The sequence below is a fragment of the Platichthys flesus genome, chromosome 5, assembly GCF_949316205.1.
Source record: "Platichthys flesus chromosome 5, fPlaFle2.1, whole genome shotgun sequence".
Classification (NCBI taxonomy): domain Eukaryota; kingdom Metazoa; phylum Chordata; class Actinopteri; order Pleuronectiformes; family Pleuronectidae; genus Platichthys; species Platichthys flesus.
In genome coordinates, this window is record NC_084949.1 from 2,061,548 (window position 1) to 2,080,120 (window position 18,573).

Here is an 18,573-nt window from a genome sequence, read left to right on the forward strand (position 1 = left end):
AAGGTAGGAGAGAGAGGGAGAAAAGGGAGGAGGAAAGAAGGGAATTGGAGAGGAGAGATAGAAAAAGAGCATATGGTGAAGGTTTGTCAAGGTCCTCTTGCTGGTCAGAGGGATATAAACATGGCTCCCGCAGGAATGTAAAAAACTACAACACAGAGGCAGAGAAAACGGTGAGAAGATGCTGCTTGGTTTAAAACGGTTGAAACTTGAGTAATTGCACTGTCCCAATTCTTCCTCCTTGGCCCTACCCCTAGACATGAAATACCCTTTGCAAGTAGTGGGGACAACACTACCCCTTCATGACAACCCACAAAACTAAGTGGTAGGGCTAAGTGGTGAATGGTGACAGGGCATAAATATCTTCATTGTTTTCCTCAAATTTAACTTTTTGTCCCGTCATGTCAGGTGGATGAAGAGGAGGAGTTCCCGTTCAACTTGAGTGACTTTGTGACAGTAGATGAGGTTGGAGATGTCACCGACCTTCTTTGCTCTCCTTCTCCAGTTATTCCCATGGAAACCACAGAGGTCCAACAGGACACTCCAGAAGTACATTTTTGTTGGATTATGTCTCATTAAACCTTTTCTCTACATGGTGTTCCTGAGTTCAATCACTATTTCAAGTGTAATCATCTCAGTATTTTGTGGTATTTGTCCTTATCCGTTTGTAGGACACACCCATGGAAGTCGTCACAGAAACAACTATGACGGATGCTAAGGAGTCTAATGAGCAAGTATCAGAGTGTGAACCTGTGAGTGAGCTAACAGCGGAGACTACAGACAGTTCTGTTTCAACACCTGCTGAGGTCCTTACCACAGAAAAATCCACCAGCTTACCAGCTTCACAAGCGGACTCTTCTCCCATTCATTCACCTGCGCCAACATGTCAGCCTGAAGCAGCCGACACTGGTACTTCCCACTCATCAACATCCGGTAATAATTTTATGAAACACAGTCATTGAGATATCTTTTCCTCAGGTTTCAGCTTGTGTAATTCAACCCTTTTATCTGTCATTATTTATTTCAGAAGAAGTACTTATTGCCACTCGGGACTCCGCCCCAGAGGTTGAACATCTTTCAATTTCCCCTCCAGACAACCCACCTGAAGCTGCCCCTGTGGACCCCTCCTCAAACAATCTTGCAGCAGGGGCAGAGAGTGAAGAGGATAAGAAAGAAGACAGAGGGGTTAATCCCAGTCAGGCTGATGAGGACTCCCTGGACAAATCAGAAGAACAGGAGAAGATGCACAGTCAGGAGGACAAAGACACAGGGACTCCTGCTCCAGAGACAGGTACAGTTTTCATTTGATTTATTTTTCACTAGTGCAGTGCTTATTCCACACATGACGGACAGACAGAGAGATGTTTCTGATATTATCAAAAACATAAAATGCTCTGAACAATCATTTTTATCTCCTCTTTTCATGTTGTGACTAATACATGTGTATGATATAATGTGTATTTGATACACTTCAGAATTATCCCTTGTCATAAGTGAGTCCTCCTTATACAGTTCTACATTATACTGTCTTTTTGTGCATCCTACCTGGTTTATCTGCTATGAAGATTTGATGGCCAATGTTTTTCATTAAATGAAGCAATTTATTTTATTACTGTTTATGAGTGAAGTTCATATGTAAGTTTTAAAGTTCTACTGAACTGGTTATTTTATACATTACATATTTCAGGTAAAAGTACAGTAGTGACAAAGCTGCAGATGTTATGACATTTTTCATGGTGCTATATGCAGTGCTTGGATTGACTCCATCTGTTTGGAGTCAGCATGCATTGCAATAAGGGCCGCTGGTTTTGAGCAATGAATCAGAATATATAATCAATAATGTATGAACCAGTTGAGCAGAACCGAGTCTCATTCATCTGATCCAGATTTTAAAGAGGTCTCTGTCTCTCCACAGCAAAGCAAGAAAGTTGTGACCTCACACAAGACCAAACACACAATCCGAAGGAGAGTGTAAAGAAGTCTGAGACAAAAACTCCCATGTGCACCAACTGCTCCCTTCCTCCTTTTGACCCCAGCAACCCAGTTGGTATGACACTTTTTTCCCACCATGTCTGCTGTGTTTTTTCCCTCCATCAGTTGTTTTTACACTAACATATATCCTGTGTTACCATCTAATATAAGTAAGTAGCCAATAGAGTTCACTGTCATGTTGTTTGGGTGGGTGTGCTCCCAGGTATGGAGTTCTTGGTTCCAAAGACAGGGTTCTTCTGTAAGGTGTGCAATCGATTCTTCAGCGGAACAAAAGAGGCTGAAATCAGCCACTGTAAAACCGCCAAACACTACGAGAACTTATTGGTAGGCAACACAGTTGTGTGTGTATGTCATTGCACTCTTTAATTGCTGTAATGGATGTGAGAAACATTTGTATGTTCAGTTCAAATTTCCTTTTTCTTTTTCTTCTAGAAATACTTGCAGAACATGAAGACTGCCAAACCTGACCGTGGCGCTGAGACCACTGACTGAATTTTGCGAGTATTGTCTCTTTAGTTCTCACACAAAGGTCCAGAATCTCATATTGGTTTAGACTAGTCTTATTTCCTGTCTCTATTTTAAAACATATGTATTGCTTTTCTTATGCAATTAAAAGAAATGGTTAAAACTGTACAGTGGAAGAGAAGTTGCCAGTTTGAATTGTGCACAGTAAAATGTCTTGACTTAATCACGTGTTGTTTTTTTTAGAATGGGGGACAAAATAACTTTACCTATATGCATTAGAATTGATAAAATCACTAACAGGACAAACATGTCCAACTAACGTGGAGGAAACTGTTAATCACTACATTGATTTTCTCCATAACTGCTCACTTGACTTCAAACTTGGTAGGTGTGTGCATTTGGGTTTAGATAAACAAAGATAATGAATCTAGTGTGGACCCCATCAGAGTTCACACTGCAGCTTGATGGACACTGCATTAGTTTATATCCAATTAAAACTGGTTTGTCTGGAAGACGGGAATTATCACAACAGTTTGCAGGATGTCTGTTTTACCAAAAGGTGGCAGTATATGCTCCTCTGAGCTGGGACCATTACATTACATTACATGACATTTGACACTTTTATCCTAAGCTTACTTACAATTAAAACATTCAATATCTATTAGGGACCTTTTTAAGGGTTCAGTATCTTGCCTCAGGACACTGGCATGCAAATGGGGAAGACTGAGGATTGAACCACCAACCTACTGGGGGACGACCACTCTAACCCTCATCCGCAGCTGCCCCCGGTTATTCACATTTTCTGAGAATCTTGGAGACAGTACTTCTAAATGTCATTCACATTTTTAGGTCCGTGCTTAACTTCCGGGTTAGGGCAAATTTACAGGAAATGAAAATGATATCCCCAAACCTTGTCTCATTGTCATTACATTGAATATTATCTAGTGTCCAGTGATTATATATAAAGATGTTTTTGTTGATAGAGTTTTAAATGAATGATAACTTTCTTCTGTCTGAAGCTGAAGGAATATCCATATTTATTCAAATATATTATGTGGATCATAAAAATAAATAGTGGAAATTGTACTAGTTTTGAGCAGTAATCTAAACTTAAAAAATTGTAAATTGACTTTAATGGAAATTTGGACTACTTTACCTCAATTTGTATTTGGTTTAATAGCTGGAATTAGATTCCCACTAAGGTGTAACTACTTAATTATTAATTGCAAACTATTTTTCATTAACTAAAAAAGGTTTTCATAACAGATATACAACATTCATCTTTACACCTACAGACATTTTAGAGTCCAATAAACTGAGCCCCAATGACTGTAGAACGAATATTGAGTTCCTGAAGAAAACCCACAAAGACATGGAGAACATGCAAACTGCTCAGTAGGGCTCTAACCAAGGTGGGATTTGAACAGTGCAAACCACCATATTCCAATCAGGTATGCCGCAACAGTATGCTCTTATTATTGATTCCGCACCAGATCTTTTTTATATCTGGATGTGGACATTTATAACCAGGATAGAGAAGTAGATCTGATATCCAAATCTATCCAATAAGCCAAAAAGCAGATCAGCCGACTGCCAGAAGAAGAGTGTTCTAAAGGTTCTTGAAGAAAGAAAGATGGACGCTCATTCCGAGCAACCCTCGACCACAACAGTCTGGTCTGTGACGGCTTGTGTGTAGGGATGGGACAACAAGATGCCATTTCTTCAAGGAACACAGGCAATGAAGAAGTGTGCGTTCATAAATGATTAAGTAGCTGCTCCTGCTGTCTTGAGGCAGAAGAGATGTTTAAGTGAAGTGTTCTCTGTTAAAGCCCAACTGATATGGATTAAGGAGAGTGTTCATGAGAGGAATCCTGTGAATCCTTATGCCCCCTTGATAGGAAGAGAAGTGAGGAAACCATTTGTTAATTGTCAATTTGACCTTGGTTAGGGAAAGGCTTTCTGGGCAGGTGTTTCCTGGGCCCATTTAAAAGATGTATAGAAGTTGTCATGCGTGATTGCTGGTACAATGGTGGGAGATATAGCTTGAAGAGTTTGGTGAGAATGGGGTCCAGTGCACATGTGTAGACTTGCTTGTCAGCTAGAGGGCAGAGTGAGAGAAGTGGTGTAGGTTGTCTCGGAGTGGTTCAGAAGTTTGCCACTGATGACTGGATTCAATGGAATATCTGAGAGCTCAGTGTCCAGTGGAGGGATGATTGATGTTCTAAAGAAGGAAACTTATTTTTCCCTTTAAAAAAATGTTTTTAGCTACCCTGGTTTTGCCAGTGCAAGAAGCAGTTTATTTGCTACTGATTCCGGATGCAGACATAAAATCATGTTTCTTCAAAGACGTTTTATTATTGCTGACTGCTTTTTTGTAATTAATTATTGACTTATACAAGATTCAAATGTTGGTATTCATTTAGGCTGTGAGTCAGTTTGCCCGAGAGATAAAGACTGAGTGAGAGAGATTGTTTAAAAAAAACAAAGCTTAGCACCTGTACAGCTGCACCTGTCGAGCTGGTTGGATTGGATGAATTTGAAGGCTGGGGGGGTTAGGAGGGAGGGGTCAACAGCACTGTGACACGGGGAAGGAAGGAAACAGACTGTTGAGAATGAGAGTGACTGTTAACACTGACGTCTCGTGTTTGTGTCTTTACCTCCTGACTAAATAATCACTACTGCGAAATCTCTTCAGTCCTCTCAACAGGTAAGACGTGTTTAACTACACTAAACTTATTTCATTCATCAGGAAGCTGTTTGTTTCATGTTATCTTTTACCATTTAATGCAATAGTGCAGAATCTGGGTAGTACCTGGTTCAAGCTAATGGTCTAAACCTTCATGTATTTTCCATAACCACTAATTATCTCTTTTCACCAAGTGTGAGTTAATAGACTGTTGTAAATGTTTATTAATGCTGATACTGAAAGTGTTTCGTTCCTCATAAGAAAATAACTGCTTTTAAAGAACAGTATTGTTAAGTGTTTAAGTGCCTGTTGCACACTGATATCCCTATCAGATATGCTGCTGTGAATAGTGTACCAGAGTGTGAAAAGCCCTTTAATGGCTCACTCTCGACTATGTAACTGCTTATTACGACACAGGCGTTCGTCTGTGGACAGACTGTGTCAGTCAATATGATAGTCATAACAACTGTGCTAGATGCATTCACAAAACTTGTAAAGTAGAGATCAAAATGGAGGAAGATGAATGGTTCAAGCTTTGAGTACTAATAACATCCCACAAAGCAAAACTGTTTCGGCCCAGATTTTGTCCACATCTAACATCTGGCCCTGATACTACGCGTACTTGATTGGTCCTCTCTTTTTTGCCAGACCTGGGCCACAAGTAAGCCAAAGCAATACTGCATGTCAACTCTTATCTATTTCGGACCAGAAGTGCCTGAAATAGCTCACCTCTGTATGTTATCTGGGGGGGTAGTAGTGATTACTGTGTACTCATGAGTTATCATGTCAACATGACCCTGTAAATTCCCGAACCACATATTAAACATGAAAACAAAGAGTAACATGTTTAAGTAGCATCAAGCTGCAGCAATAAGGGTCCAAGCAACAGGATACCAAATATACAGACAGCGGACTCACCTTCCTCATGATTTGAACTTGTAAACATTGTTCCCCTAGAGAAGGTGCGTCACTCACATCTCAGACTTGTTACAACGACATCACATGTTTATTACATTTAAACTTAAAACTGTGACAATTGTCAAAAATAATGGTGATAAAATGTGAACCAAATCGCACATCATCCCCATGTATGGCCAGCTAATTTGGTGAAGTTTGATCTTGAAAGATTTTATTTCTATAAACAGAGTCTGTAATTTTAACAATTCTTGAGAATAAGTTTTGAACATTTTGAAAAATACCTAGTGATTAATTACTGGATCGACAATAGTTTGTCATTCACCACCAAGACAATGTGGTGAAAAAATGTGCAGGAGCATTGTCTGTCAGCATTATCTCTACAAAATGTTGATTTTGGGAGAATTGCATGAATGGTCTCAGACTACAGAGAAGGCAACTGGAGCAGATGCTGATGAAATCAGGAAATAAAATCATTAAAATAATTTTCTCTTAGTTTTTAAGATAATTGTGAAAATGTAAATTAAACAGCCCAGCCCTGAGCTCAATGAATGTACATTTGGATGTCTTAGAAGTTTGTGGAATTTGCCACCCACCTGGTCAGAGCTTCTCTCTTTTTCCCAGCAGGAACAGGAAGTAAAGTTTTGAAAGAAAGAACAATGAGAACAAAAGGAAAAGGGCTCCTGCAGTTAATTGACTGCTAACCCATGTTACAAACTGAGGAGCAGCAGATAACATTTCCAATATAAGTCTACTGAGCCGATACAATGATGTGTTTCACATCATTCAAACCACTCACCAAGTAATTATTGCACTTAATTGGCTAATCGTTGCGAATAATTAATCAGGTATTTGGAGCTATCACATACCAACTCCAACCGTCATGAAGACTTTCATGTCAATACTCTTTAAGAGAAGTGTGTACAAATTAATTGGGTCTGAATCCTCTCTCTACTCACTGTACCCTTCTCTGTTCTATCAGAAACAATCAATAAACACTGTCTCATTTCTTTTCTATTCCAGCTATGAACACTATGCTCAGGTCATTTGCTCCCCACTTTAGCTATGGCAGCAGTGAATGAAAAACAGGCTCGACCTGTTTTGCAGTTGTGTGTGCGTGTGTGCATGTGCGTGTGTGTGCGTGTGCATGTGTGTGTTAGTTTGTGTGTGTTGTTTAATGCCAGGTGGGGACCGATGAGCTCAGGGCTGTCCTATTGTGATCGTGTCAGGTCCCATCAATGGGGGTCCACACAGAGATTTGATCACACTCACAGTTGCTCTAGGACGCATGTGGTCTCATTCTTTCACCTGTGTGAACCTGGTGTGAACGTGAATGTGTCCTGTGCCACATTGAAGGATAACCAACTCAGTTGACGTCCTCTCATCCACTACAGTCTCATTATGATCCCGGAATATTTTCACACTTTTCTGTCAAACTTTTCCTCGTGAACAGAAATGATTATGTGGATAGAGAGTGGGGAGGTGAGATTTAATCACAAGGTGTGAATTGAGATGTGTAAACAAACGTTTTAATGCATGCCTCAGAGTCACTAAATAACATAACATAGCATGTGTGTGGACTGTGGGAGAAAACTGGAGAGGACACAAACAACGTAACAGTGGGATTGTTGCCTTGAAATCATGATGAAACAAATCTTATGGATATCTCAAAAACTACAAAGACTGAAATTTAGTGGACAGCTTCCCCATGTTTCAATGTGTTACGCTGACATCTGGTAACAATAGTGTCCCAAAATTAGATAACTAATATTGCAAAATGGAATGGCTAATATCTTGGCAACCATGGTATAATTTATAGTGTCGATATATTCAGTGGGTGATTTTTTTACTGTACATACTTTTGAGTCTCTAATCCTTCATCTTTCATATGAGCTTCACCAAACCATGTGCGTTCCATGTTTATATGACCCAAAACTGTATTGTTTTTCACCCCTTTCTTTTTCAGGACTCACACACTCACAAGACTGATTTGCTGTTACTCCTGCTTCATGCAACTGCAATCCAAACTCTCAAGTGCACAGACTGAGAACATTTAAGTGCTTCACCCCACAAGTCACAGTCTCCCGTTCACAAACACACTTACACAATACAGTACTTAGGTCCTCTCTGTCACTTGCACTTCCCACTCAAACACGAATGGCACAACCATCAGGGGCAAGTTGGACTTCAGGATCTTGCACTGCAGACTGGACGTTGTGGGAATCAAACCTTGACTTCCAATTAGTGAGCGACCCACAAAATTGCATTTCTTCACCCTTTGTTCTGAGTTTGCCTTAGCAGATAGTGGACAAAAAAAAAATACAGAGATGGACACTGTTATAATTTTGTATTTAATTTAATTAATCATGCAATTTCTGCAGCTGCCAGCATCAGTGACTACAAGTAGTGTGCTGCTGACAATAAGACCCCATTTTCTACAGGAAATTTTCATTCTAGTGCCTTCTGTCTTTATTTGAATTTTGTAATGTGTGTGAGATATTTCAGACAGACTGAATTTGTTCCTTTCATGCACATGGTGTGCTGTATATTTCATATATATATATTTCTGATCCTGAACGCTGCCCATAGTTTTGAAATATGTATAATTTTTTATGATCGACCAACAAACATTTGATGGTGTGGTCAAATTAACATTAAATAATTCAAATTTCCTTTAGTGTACAGAATGAGTCCATGAATAAGACTATTGAGTTGCAGGCATTTGGAGATGGACAAGAAGATGCTACAATAAAAATTCAAATTAAATATTAATTGCTACCACTCCCAGATTGTGATGACCTGGATTATAGTTCCACTTTTTAAATATAATGCAAGGTTTATTAACTTACAAACAGATTGTTAATGAGGTACAAATTTCTTAATGAGGAATAAATAAAATCACTGATATTGTAATTAAGCAAGGGCTTAAAAAGGTGCGACATCATCTGCCCTTAACCCCCCAACAAGACAGAGGACAAACTACCAAAGAAAAAAATCTAGGTAGAAATATCAGCGAGAGCCATAACTAAGGGACAGAAGTGGAGGAATTGTCAAGAATGTTGTATATCTAAGCAATCTATTTGTAATCATAATCCAGGATCAGCGGCCACATCTCAAAAACTGACGTGACGCGTACAACTAAATAACTAAAGGTTTTGAAAGTGGCCAATGGGGAAATGTTTCACATAGTCAAACTTTTAGAACGTTGCTCTTATTACATCTGTTCAGTGTGATACAAGCTGCACTTCTGCATGAAAAAGGAAAAAACATTTTGCAACGAGACTGAAGGTCGGCAGGTCGATCCCCAGTCTGACCCATCTGCATGCCAAAGTGTCCTTTGGCAAGATGCTGAACCCTGAATAGCCCCCCACAGAATAACAAGGTGCACGGTATGAATGTGTGTGAATGGGTGAATGTAAAACTGTACTGTAAAGTGCTTTGAGTGGTCATTAAGACTAGAAAAGAGCTATATAAATACAAAACCATTTACCATTTAACATTAAATAAGGCAACAGCAACAGTTGCTACAGCCTCACACAAATGCACCTGTTGTTGTGAAACGAGTTTAGCACACACAGCGGTTATCTAGTGTCACCATGACTCAGCAACAGACGGATGCACCAACCATCTTCCTCCACCTCAGGGGGGCTAAAAACTGTTTCTTATAGGTGTTGCCAACATTTTTGAGAAGAGAATTCCTGTAATGTTTCAGTCTTGCTAAATAGAAAGACACCTATTCGCCTGTTAAAGGATAAGGTTGGCATGGTAACCCTGCTGAGTCGAAAAATTCCAACCAAGCCTGAATTCCCACATCTTACGAAACCGCTTGTTTTGTTTCAGTCCCTGTGTGCGTGCGCACCCGCATGTGTGTGACTGCATGAGGTACACACATACAGACTCACAGGAGTACGGTGTTACTTACAGCACTGCAGAGTGGTTTCATGGATCTTGTTAGAGGCAGTATTAGCTTTAGGTTCAGGTTTGGCCTAAAGTTCAAAGTAAAGATTAGGAATATGTTCTAAAGACGGCCCTGGGTTCAAAGGATTGATAAAAAATTCATTCAAAACTTCACCAGTCATCTCCAGTTTTTCTAAAGCTAGCTTGTTAGCCAGTGGCATGCATGGGCATGGCTTGTACTGTCAAAGTGATAAAGCAACAATGTTTAGCAGCTCTGAGGCCCGAGGACATCTCTGAACTCCAAACAACTGAGGCATGAAACTTCTCAGTGAAACTTCTAAACACCAAATGTACTCTTTATCATCTGGATCACAGCTCTGTGCCTCATCATGTCATCTACACAGAGATATGAAACAGACAAAATATCTGTCCTCAGACTCATGACACTATATATGTTGCTGTGTTTCTATAGGGTTGGTTTTGTGTTCAGGTGAAATATAAAGATAAAGTCCAGTTTGTAGATCTATTAGATACTAAGACAATTCATGTTAATCTCGTCTTGTTTTGCTGGATAACACTACCTTGTGAAGTGGAAAAAGTAGAACCAAAATCTCCCTTCAACAGTCTTCTTCTAAAATTAGCATATTACAAAAATCAATAGTTCTCAAAACTATCTATCTTAATGGTTGTATATAACCTGCATCTCTTATTTCCTACAATATCCAGTGTAGCAGCGGGTGGTTATGGAGCTGCCTGCAGCATTCCTGTCTGAAGACCAGTTCACCTGCTCCATCTGTCTGGAGGTGTTCAATAACCCTGTATCAACACCATGTGGTCACAGCTTCTGCCAGGCATGCATCTCCTTTTACTGGGCAGGAGTGGCATCGGTGCGAGGAGCTGCAAAGATCTACCAGTGTCCACTATGTAAAGAGTCCTTCCGCAAGCGCCCGGAGCTTCAGATCAACCGAACCCTGAAGGAAATCACTGAACGATTCAAGGAGATTGCCAATTCTGGAATGGCTGAACGAGGCAGAGAAGGAGTGGAGGACACCCACTCGCATCCTAACCATCATCATCTCCCGGCCACAAGGTCAGGAGAGATGCCAGAGGGCATCATTGCTGAGATGATGACCCGTTTCCAACAGCTGCCGACCCATCCCAGTGACCTTCACGACCAGAACCCCAACAGAGTCACCTCTCAAATGGCCATCAGGGCTCAGAGCACAGAGGAGCTTGACTCACCTCCACCCTATTTATCTCTCCGCAGGTACAGAAAATGTCAGTTTAATTACATTCATTTTTTTGGTGGTTGGTTTCATTTTTGGCAAAGTTCTTTTGTTTCGATGAAACCACATATACTCACGCATAGAATTACTATAACAGTTTTAATTCAGAGTTGAGCTTCAGGTGATCATTTCCATGATCAATTACTCTGTAGATTATTTTCTCAATCAATTATTTAGTTTAGGATTATTAAATAAAAGCAGTTTCCGAGTTTCGGGCTAATACCGTACACACATTTGTCTAAGATCATGAAATGCCAGAGACATACATGACATCTTCTGTATTTAAAGAAAAAGTGTATTCATTAGAGATGTGGGTCATTCAAAACGATGGCTCAAGTATTACAACACTCTATCGGAAGGACACTAACACAAACACTCTGTTGCTGGCGCTTAGGAAGATACTGTAGCGTCCTCGCTTACAGAGGACAATGAACTTAGGAAGATACTGTAGCGTCCTCGCTTACAGAGGACAATGAACTTCATCGTTTAAGAACTTTTATTAACATTTACACGAACATGTGCACTTCTCGCTTCACTCGCACACATCAACAACCATAGATATATATAAAGTCTAGATGTCTCGGCCAACGGAATCGAACGTCCGCACATGGCGGCCATTTTGCCACAGGCAGCTCGCCCATCCATAACATTGTGTTGTAGTGGTACGTACTTTTTAAATAACCATAACTTGCTAAATTCTCAACCGATTTTTAAATGGTTCGATTTCCCTTTACAATATACAATTTTTATTTATATTTAAAAAGTACATGTAACACTACCAACACAATGTTATGGGTTGGCGAGCTGCCTGTGGCAAGATGGCCGCCATGTGCGGACGTTCGACTCCGTTGACCGGAAACGCGGATGAGACATCTAGCCTTTATATATATATATCTATGTCAACAACCCCTTCACTTCCTCATTGACTCCCGATCCCCAACAAAACCAGCCAATAAGAGACTGTCTTCCCCAAACAACCCCATCCTATTGGTCCAAACAATCACATGTCCCACCCCTGCCTCTTCACTGACCCCAGGATATCAGAAGACTCCTTAAACAGAGTTTTACTGCACAACGTAAAAACCGCACATAAACATAAACCCAGTCCGTTACAATAAGATCTGATGACTTAAAATGGCTGCTAAAAAACTAAAGAAATTCTCAGTTATGAAACAATAGGAAATCCAGTCAACTTAGACACGTTTGCACCCTCTTCCCAATGGCAACTACTGCTGTGGAAGTTGCACATAGTGCAATAACATCATGAAAACTCATCTCTTTTACAAGCCACATACAGGCAAGGTAATTTCCATCAATGACGTTATCGCTTGTGAATCCTCACATACACAAAATAAAGCCCAATAAGCATTTTCTTGATGCTCATCTTGACATTTCCTCATTGTGTTTCTGTGGCATTGAACTGGTCCCCCTTCCCCCTAGAGGAGGGGACCACGACAAACTGCTCAAACAGCATGAGTCTAATTGGATATATAATCCCAAACACTGGCTGCAAAAGGGACAGACTGACAAACTACCTCTTAGCCCTTTTCGGTGATTCTGTACATTTTGGTACATTCTCAGTATATGTATTTTTTTTATTAAATGCATCTACGCAGTTTCCCCTGTAAAATAAACCTGAAAAAGTTCTAGGACTGTCATTGGGTGGTTGACTTGTGGCCCCTCCCTATTAAGCATTCTTTAGTTTTTGGGCTAATAGCTTTTAAAAACTCAGTATTTTGTCCATCCAACAGTTCCAAACCTAAACATAGTTCTTTCAATATCATTTCAAATAAATTATCAAATTGATTCGATCAGCTGGAATCAGACATTTCTGGCATTTCTTTTTTTAAATTATATGTTATTACTATATAAAGATATATTCATAGATATAAATATATATATATATATTGCCAGCTCTTCACCCAAATCTTAAACTTGCACCGTAATGGCTTACATGTTCTTACATGTACTAAAAGGCGTGTTCAATTTACTAATTCAATATGGCTGTATTTAACCGTTATGACAGGTACACTCTGAGCGGTCCAATTGATTCCTCGCCCAGTCTGCCTCTGTGTCCCCTCCACCTGAGAGCTCTCGAGTTCTTCTGTCGCACTGACAACGTGTGTGTGTGCAACATGTGTGCGGAGGCAGCAGAGCACAGAGGACACACCATCCGCCCGGCCAAGAGGGAGTGGCACATCAAGAAGGTTTGTGTTTGTGTGTGTGTGATCACATGTCAATTCTATACCCAGCAGATATCAGGGTTGGGGAGGTGTACATATCGATTGTGCAGCATAAGAGCTATACAAATTTGTGCCCTTGTGTAATCTAAAATCAGAAAAAAGCTTCATGTAAATCACTGGTTCCCAACCTTCTCAGACACCCACGAAAATAACCATACCATAGACTTGCTACCCCTATTTTTCCCGAAGGTGGTCGTATCAAACAGAGGATATTGAGCTTGAGCCACATGGACACATATGTCAGTGTTTCCTGTGCTGCTCTAAACTGACCTGCTGTAGCTGTTGCTTAACAACTATTTTGTACCGATCATATCTACAAATAGTGTTTCCTATATTTTTTTTACTTTATTGGATTTCTAGAAATCATCTCAGGAAGCCGGCTTGTTGGTATCTTGTGACCCCCTAAGGGGGATCTATGACCCCTACCATTGATTTAACATATTTAGTGTGCTGTCAATCTTACACTTTCTTTTCATGCCATGGAGATTATAATCTGTAAAAGCATGTGTGGGATTTAGAGACGACTTCATGGTCAGGATCAGGCTTGTGGTGGTTACTAGTTATGACATAATAAGGTTGTGTTCTCCATCTTCTCCAGGCACAGTTAGGAGTTGAAGAGGGGGAGCTGAAGGATCTGATCTGCGAGAGAGAGAGGAAACTGGAGGAAGTACAGAGCTCCTTGCGAGAGATGCAGGTGAGTTTCAGTAGCTCAGTAGCTCAGTCGACAGACACGGACTAACCAGACTGACTGCCCTGACAACTAATAAACGACTCACTATATGCGACACATTTAAAAGTTAGAGGAGTCTAAAGGTTATCCTGATCCAGACTGCTTTTAAGTGACGAGAGCAACATTTACTGCAAGGCTGACGTGTTGCATTTAAGATTATACTGGTGGCATCCCTTTTGTTTCTATTAACTTTTGAAACAAAGCTGCCACACACTTGCTTGTGAGGGCAGTTGATTCCTGGTCTTCTGATAACAGTTCACTTAAATCCCAACTCTTTGTCAGTACCATATGATCCAGCCTGCACCCCACTTTGTTCAGGAGTGCATAGATCTTTTTTAACTTGACAAACGTCCAGTCTGTGCCTCTAAACACAATATGAACATACAGTATATACACTTATTGATTGTCTGCTCCTCAGGCTGCTGCTGAGAGAGAGACCGATGGGGCTGTGTGTGTGTTCTCCAAAGTGATCTCCTGTGTGGAGCGCTGCCAAGCTGAAGTCCTGGAGGTACATAACATGTACAGGATGGATGAAGATATCTTTTTTCTGTTACCATTGTAGTGAAAGTCAGTGGAGTATGAATTTAGCAGTGATGGCAAACTTGTTCCCATTAACCTCAGGTGATACAGATGAGTCATCGAGCGGCCGAGCATAGAGCTCAGAGTCTGGTGCGAGAGCTTGAGGAGGAGATCGCTGAGCTGAAGAGAAGGAGCACAGCACTGAGCCAGCTAGCTATATCTGAAGACTACATCGACTTTCTAATGGTATGGACTAATGGATGAACAAATATTCAACAAATAAAGAAAACATGAATAAGTGAAAAATTGATTTCACTAGAACTTCCACTAATGATTCCACTTTGGGCTTCTGGGCGACTGTTTGACAAAGGAACTAGTCATTGGCACATCACACACACACCACACACTGGACTAAACCCAACCTCCATTCATGACAGAACAGTAGAACAGGTTAAAATACCTCGGACTCAGTATTGATAAAAAACAGTAGTGCGTCACTTCCGTTCATAACCGATCACAGCAAAAACGACATATCATCTGTAAACTCAGAGCACTGTCCTTCGCCCCCACCTCCTCTTGCTTCTCTACAAAAGAATAGTCCAACCCATCCTGATGTACTGCCCCACCACTTTCTACAAAATGATCTCTGTCACCAACAAAAACAAACTCACCGGCATCATACACACACCACCTCTCAAATCACAGACCTGAACGACCGAGCCATCACACGCCTGAAACTTCTTAAAGTCTGTTTACGAGGCCTGTTCTTTTTCCTCTCTGCAGACATTCACTGGCCTGTCCAACCCCCCTCCAGCTAAGGACTGGTCCAGTGTCTCTGTGTCGCCTGAGCTGACCTCAGGTCTGATTCTACGGAACCTCAGTCTAACGATGGAACACTTTCAGGAGGAGATGCGCAAACTGCCAGAAGTCTTCATTCAGACCCAGAGAGAAACTGGTTAGTTGAGTTAAGATGCTGACGTTTAGGGAAACATTCTACAATTTAAAAAAACCTATGATTTTAAGACCCAAAGGCAAACATGAATATTCTACCAAAGAACCAAATTTGCATCATTACTTGATTTCTATTACTGTCACACAGGACTTTATTTAAAATTTTTAATGAAGGAGCAATAATATGTCTCTGATGATCACATGTTCACTGATAATGAACATGATCAAAAAAGTCTCTTCTTTTCTCTTACTAACAGGCCAGCGATTTTCTTTGGACCAATCTGTGCCCAGACCAAATCCAAGTAGGATTGTTGTCATGAACTTGTTGATTAGCATCTGATAGGAATATTGTTTATGTCAAGTGTTTTTGATCCTGTTAAAGTCAATGACCAACAAACATTGCAAACATATTAATATGATATGTTAATAGTAGAGTATAAATATATAATCTTTTCTCCACAGAGATAAGGAGGGTTCAGGAATATGCAGGTAAGAGTTTAAAAACATGTTTGCTCTCTGACATTTTCAAATGATTTTTTGTTTGTTTTTATACTTAAGTCTTACTTTGACATTCCACCATCCATTAGTTTCACCACCAACCATCCCTCTTTCTCCATCTGTAAGCTGACATCACTTTAGACCAAAACACAGCCCATCCACGTCTCATCATCTCAGTAGATGGAAAGCAGGTGCACTGTGGTGACCGCCATCAGCCGGTTCTGGACTATCCTGAGCGCTTCGACCGGGTGGTGTGTTTGCTGGCCCGCCAGGGCTTCAGCTCAGGACGACATTACTGGGAGGTTGGTGGGACACATTTTACAATCACTATTCTTCAAGAAAAACACAGGCTTGTGGCATTTTACGTGATGTGTGAACAACCTGAGCTCAAGCTGATTAAAAACTGATTAAAATCTCTGACACTGTATTTGTATTTCAGCCATTCAAAGTGTTGGTAACTGCCTGGAATGCAATGAAATGAAGCAATTTAAATTTGCTAAATGATTGTCAGGTATTATTATTGTAGTTTCAGTCATTGGCATACCGCACTCTGGAGACTCATTCACTCGTTGCAATGAACTGACACTGCCCTCTTCCAGGTGGAGGTTGGAGGAAAGACAGACTGGGACCTGGGAGTGGCAAGCCGGTCTGTCAATCGGAAGGGCAAAATCACCGTAAGCCCCGCCCATGGTTATTGGTTCCTCAGCCTGCGGGATCGGGCCGACTATGCCTTTCGAACGGAACCCTCAACCAGCCTCACTGTCAACCCCAGACCTTCACGGATTGGAATCTATGTGGACTGTGACAAGGGACTGGTGTCCTTCTACAATGTGGAGGCCAGATTGCTCATCTATACCTTCACAGATAGTTTTCCTGACACCATCCATCCATTCTTCAGCCCCTGTACTAACAAGTCAGGAAGAAATGAGGGTCCACTAATCATTCGCCCTGTTGCAATGACAGAATGAAATAAGTCGAAATTTTAAGGAAATCTTTACAAATGAGGAATTATTTAACAGACAAACACCTGGAACACAATCCAAGCTTCACCTAATTCCTTCATGGCAATAGAGCAATGAACAGACTGTTGATGTTGACAAGGGCGTTCCTCATTTTGGGCCAATGTGAACTCTCAAGACTGAAGTCAGCAGTGGTCAATATCACTGAAACAAAGAAAGACTAAACTGGCTGTAATTCAAATTACCCACCTACAATGCCTGAATTTAGGTTCAAAGCACAGCATATGTTGGCATGTTAACAGGGATGTGCTGTGAGAAATGTATACTAATGTAGCTGAGGATAATTCATCAAATATGCCATAAAGTGTTTTCAGCCCTCTTAAGGCTTCCATTGAGCCTCATGCTACATTTCTGGCTGAGCTGGTTTAAAGTATGCACTTCATTTAAAAGTCATAAAAACAATTTATTGATTAGACCTGACACATCTGAATGTGTGTCGTCCTCCCTGGTTAATGAAATGATGTCACATGCATACAAGTAGAAGTTCAAGGCTCTGGGAAACGTCATGAGTCAAACGTAGTGAAAAAACTATATTTACCTTTTTGCAGGTTGAAGTTACCAGTCAGTTGTTTTTACAGAAGCCTCCTTTATAAAGGCAATCTATGGGGGAGAGTTGCTGCTGTTGCTTTTTGCTTGTTGCACTACTTTCTGTTGTATATGTCCATTGCTGATAATGCTATGTGTTAATATGCTGTTTGTTTAACATTTAACATGTTCCAATACTAAAAGTGTCAGTTATTGGTAATTTAACCAGATTAATTAAATTCTTAAATTATCTTTCTCTATTAAAGGTACTATGTAGATTTGTTTCTCTACTGCTGAGCCTGGTTTCTTGCTGGAAGTAAATGGTAAATAGTTTTGTAGATACCAGTGGGTGCTGGTGATGGTCACTGCTTCAGCTGTTGTTTAGTTTAATAGACAAGAGTTTATATCTTCAGCACTACTTCTTGAAGCAGACGCTAAAGACAGTATAAGCAAAGAATTGATTGAAATACAACCAAAACAACAGCTGATGTTATTGCTGACAGCCCTTGGTGAGTAAAATGATCAAGTTTGCTGCTAATCTCTTTCTGCTAAATCTTTTCAGGTGCTTAATGTCTAACTTCCTTCTCAGGAGTCGCTATGCTGCTGTATCTTGAATACAATAAATGTTATTTTAAAACATTAACTTAAACTTTAACGGGATATCATTCGCTGTTCACGTTGTCAGAATATTGAAGGAAAATCTAGTAGATTTCATTTACAGAATGATTGTCTTGTGAAAGACTTTTTAACAGTGGAATTCTTGCAAAACATGTACTTCATCAGATCATAATACCTGATGTGTGTAAATAAATAAATAAAAAAACATTGGAGACGTTTATGTTGGATGCTT

At 40.3% G+C, this 18,573-nt stretch overlaps 2 protein-coding genes across 3 annotated transcripts; both read left to right on the top strand.

Annotated features, from left to right (window-relative positions):
- Positions 1-30: 30 nt before the first annotated feature.
- On the top strand, positions 31-2,677 carry LOC133953646 (matrin-3-like). Its single transcript, XM_062387675.1, has 6 exons — positions 31-546; positions 669-930; positions 1,025-1,288; positions 1,913-2,044; positions 2,192-2,313; positions 2,422-2,677. The coding sequence occupies exons 1-6, from the start codon at positions 511-513 to the stop codon at positions 2,479-2,481; spliced, it is 876 nt and encodes a 291-aa protein (XP_062243659.1). The 5' UTR covers positions 31-510; the 3' UTR covers positions 2,482-2,677.
- A 2,100-nt stretch (positions 2,678-4,777) lies between these two features.
- Positions 4,778-18,559, top strand: btr01 (bloodthirsty-related gene family, member 1). 2 transcript variants are annotated; one of them, XM_062388105.1, is made up of 11 exons: positions 4,778-5,161; positions 10,679-11,219; positions 13,265-13,445; positions 14,080-14,175; positions 14,630-14,719; positions 14,833-14,976; positions 15,514-15,685; positions 15,939-15,983; positions 16,144-16,170; positions 16,306-16,481; positions 16,779-18,559. In XM_062388105.1, exons 2-11 carry the CDS (start codon positions 10,696-10,698, stop codon positions 17,145-17,147), a joined length of 1,824 nt encoding a protein of 607 aa, XP_062244089.1. In that variant the 5' UTR covers positions 4,778-5,161; positions 10,679-10,695; the 3' UTR covers positions 17,148-18,559. The 2 variants fall into 2 exon arrangements, with proteins under 2 accessions (XP_062244089.1, XP_062244090.1); XM_062388106.1 differs by lacking the exon at positions 4,778-5,161 and having other exon boundaries at positions 9,007-11,219.
- The last annotated feature ends 14 nt before the right edge of the window (positions 18,560-18,573 follow it).

What these genes read in the sequence shown, in the direction of transcription:
- LOC133953646 (XM_062387675.1), top strand. Translation starts at nt 511, where the DNA reads ATGGAAACCACAGAGGTCCAACAGGACACTCCAGAA. An exon ending in TCCAACAGGACACTCCAGAA is followed by an intron (nt 547 to 668) that starts GTACATTTTTGT and finishes ATCCGTTTGTAG; the next exon opens with GACACACCCATGGAAGTCGT. An exon ending in TTCCCACTCATCAACATCCG is followed by an intron (nt 931 to 1,024) that starts GTAATAATTTTA and finishes TATTTATTTCAG; the next exon opens with AAGAAGTACTTATTGCCACT.
- btr01 (XM_062388105.1), top strand. Translation starts at nt 10,696, where the DNA reads ATGGAGCTGCCTGCAGCATTCCTGTCTGAAGACCAGTTCACCTGCTCC. An exon ending in GGGAGTGGCACATCAAGAAG is followed by an intron (nt 13,446 to 14,079) that starts GTTTGTGTTTGT and finishes CATCTTCTCCAG; the next exon opens with GCACAGTTAGGAGTTGAAGA. An exon ending in TGTGCCCAGACCAAATCCAA is followed by an intron (nt 15,984 to 16,143) that starts GTAGGATTGTTG and finishes TTTTCTCCACAG; the next exon opens with AGATAAGGAGGGTTCAGGAA.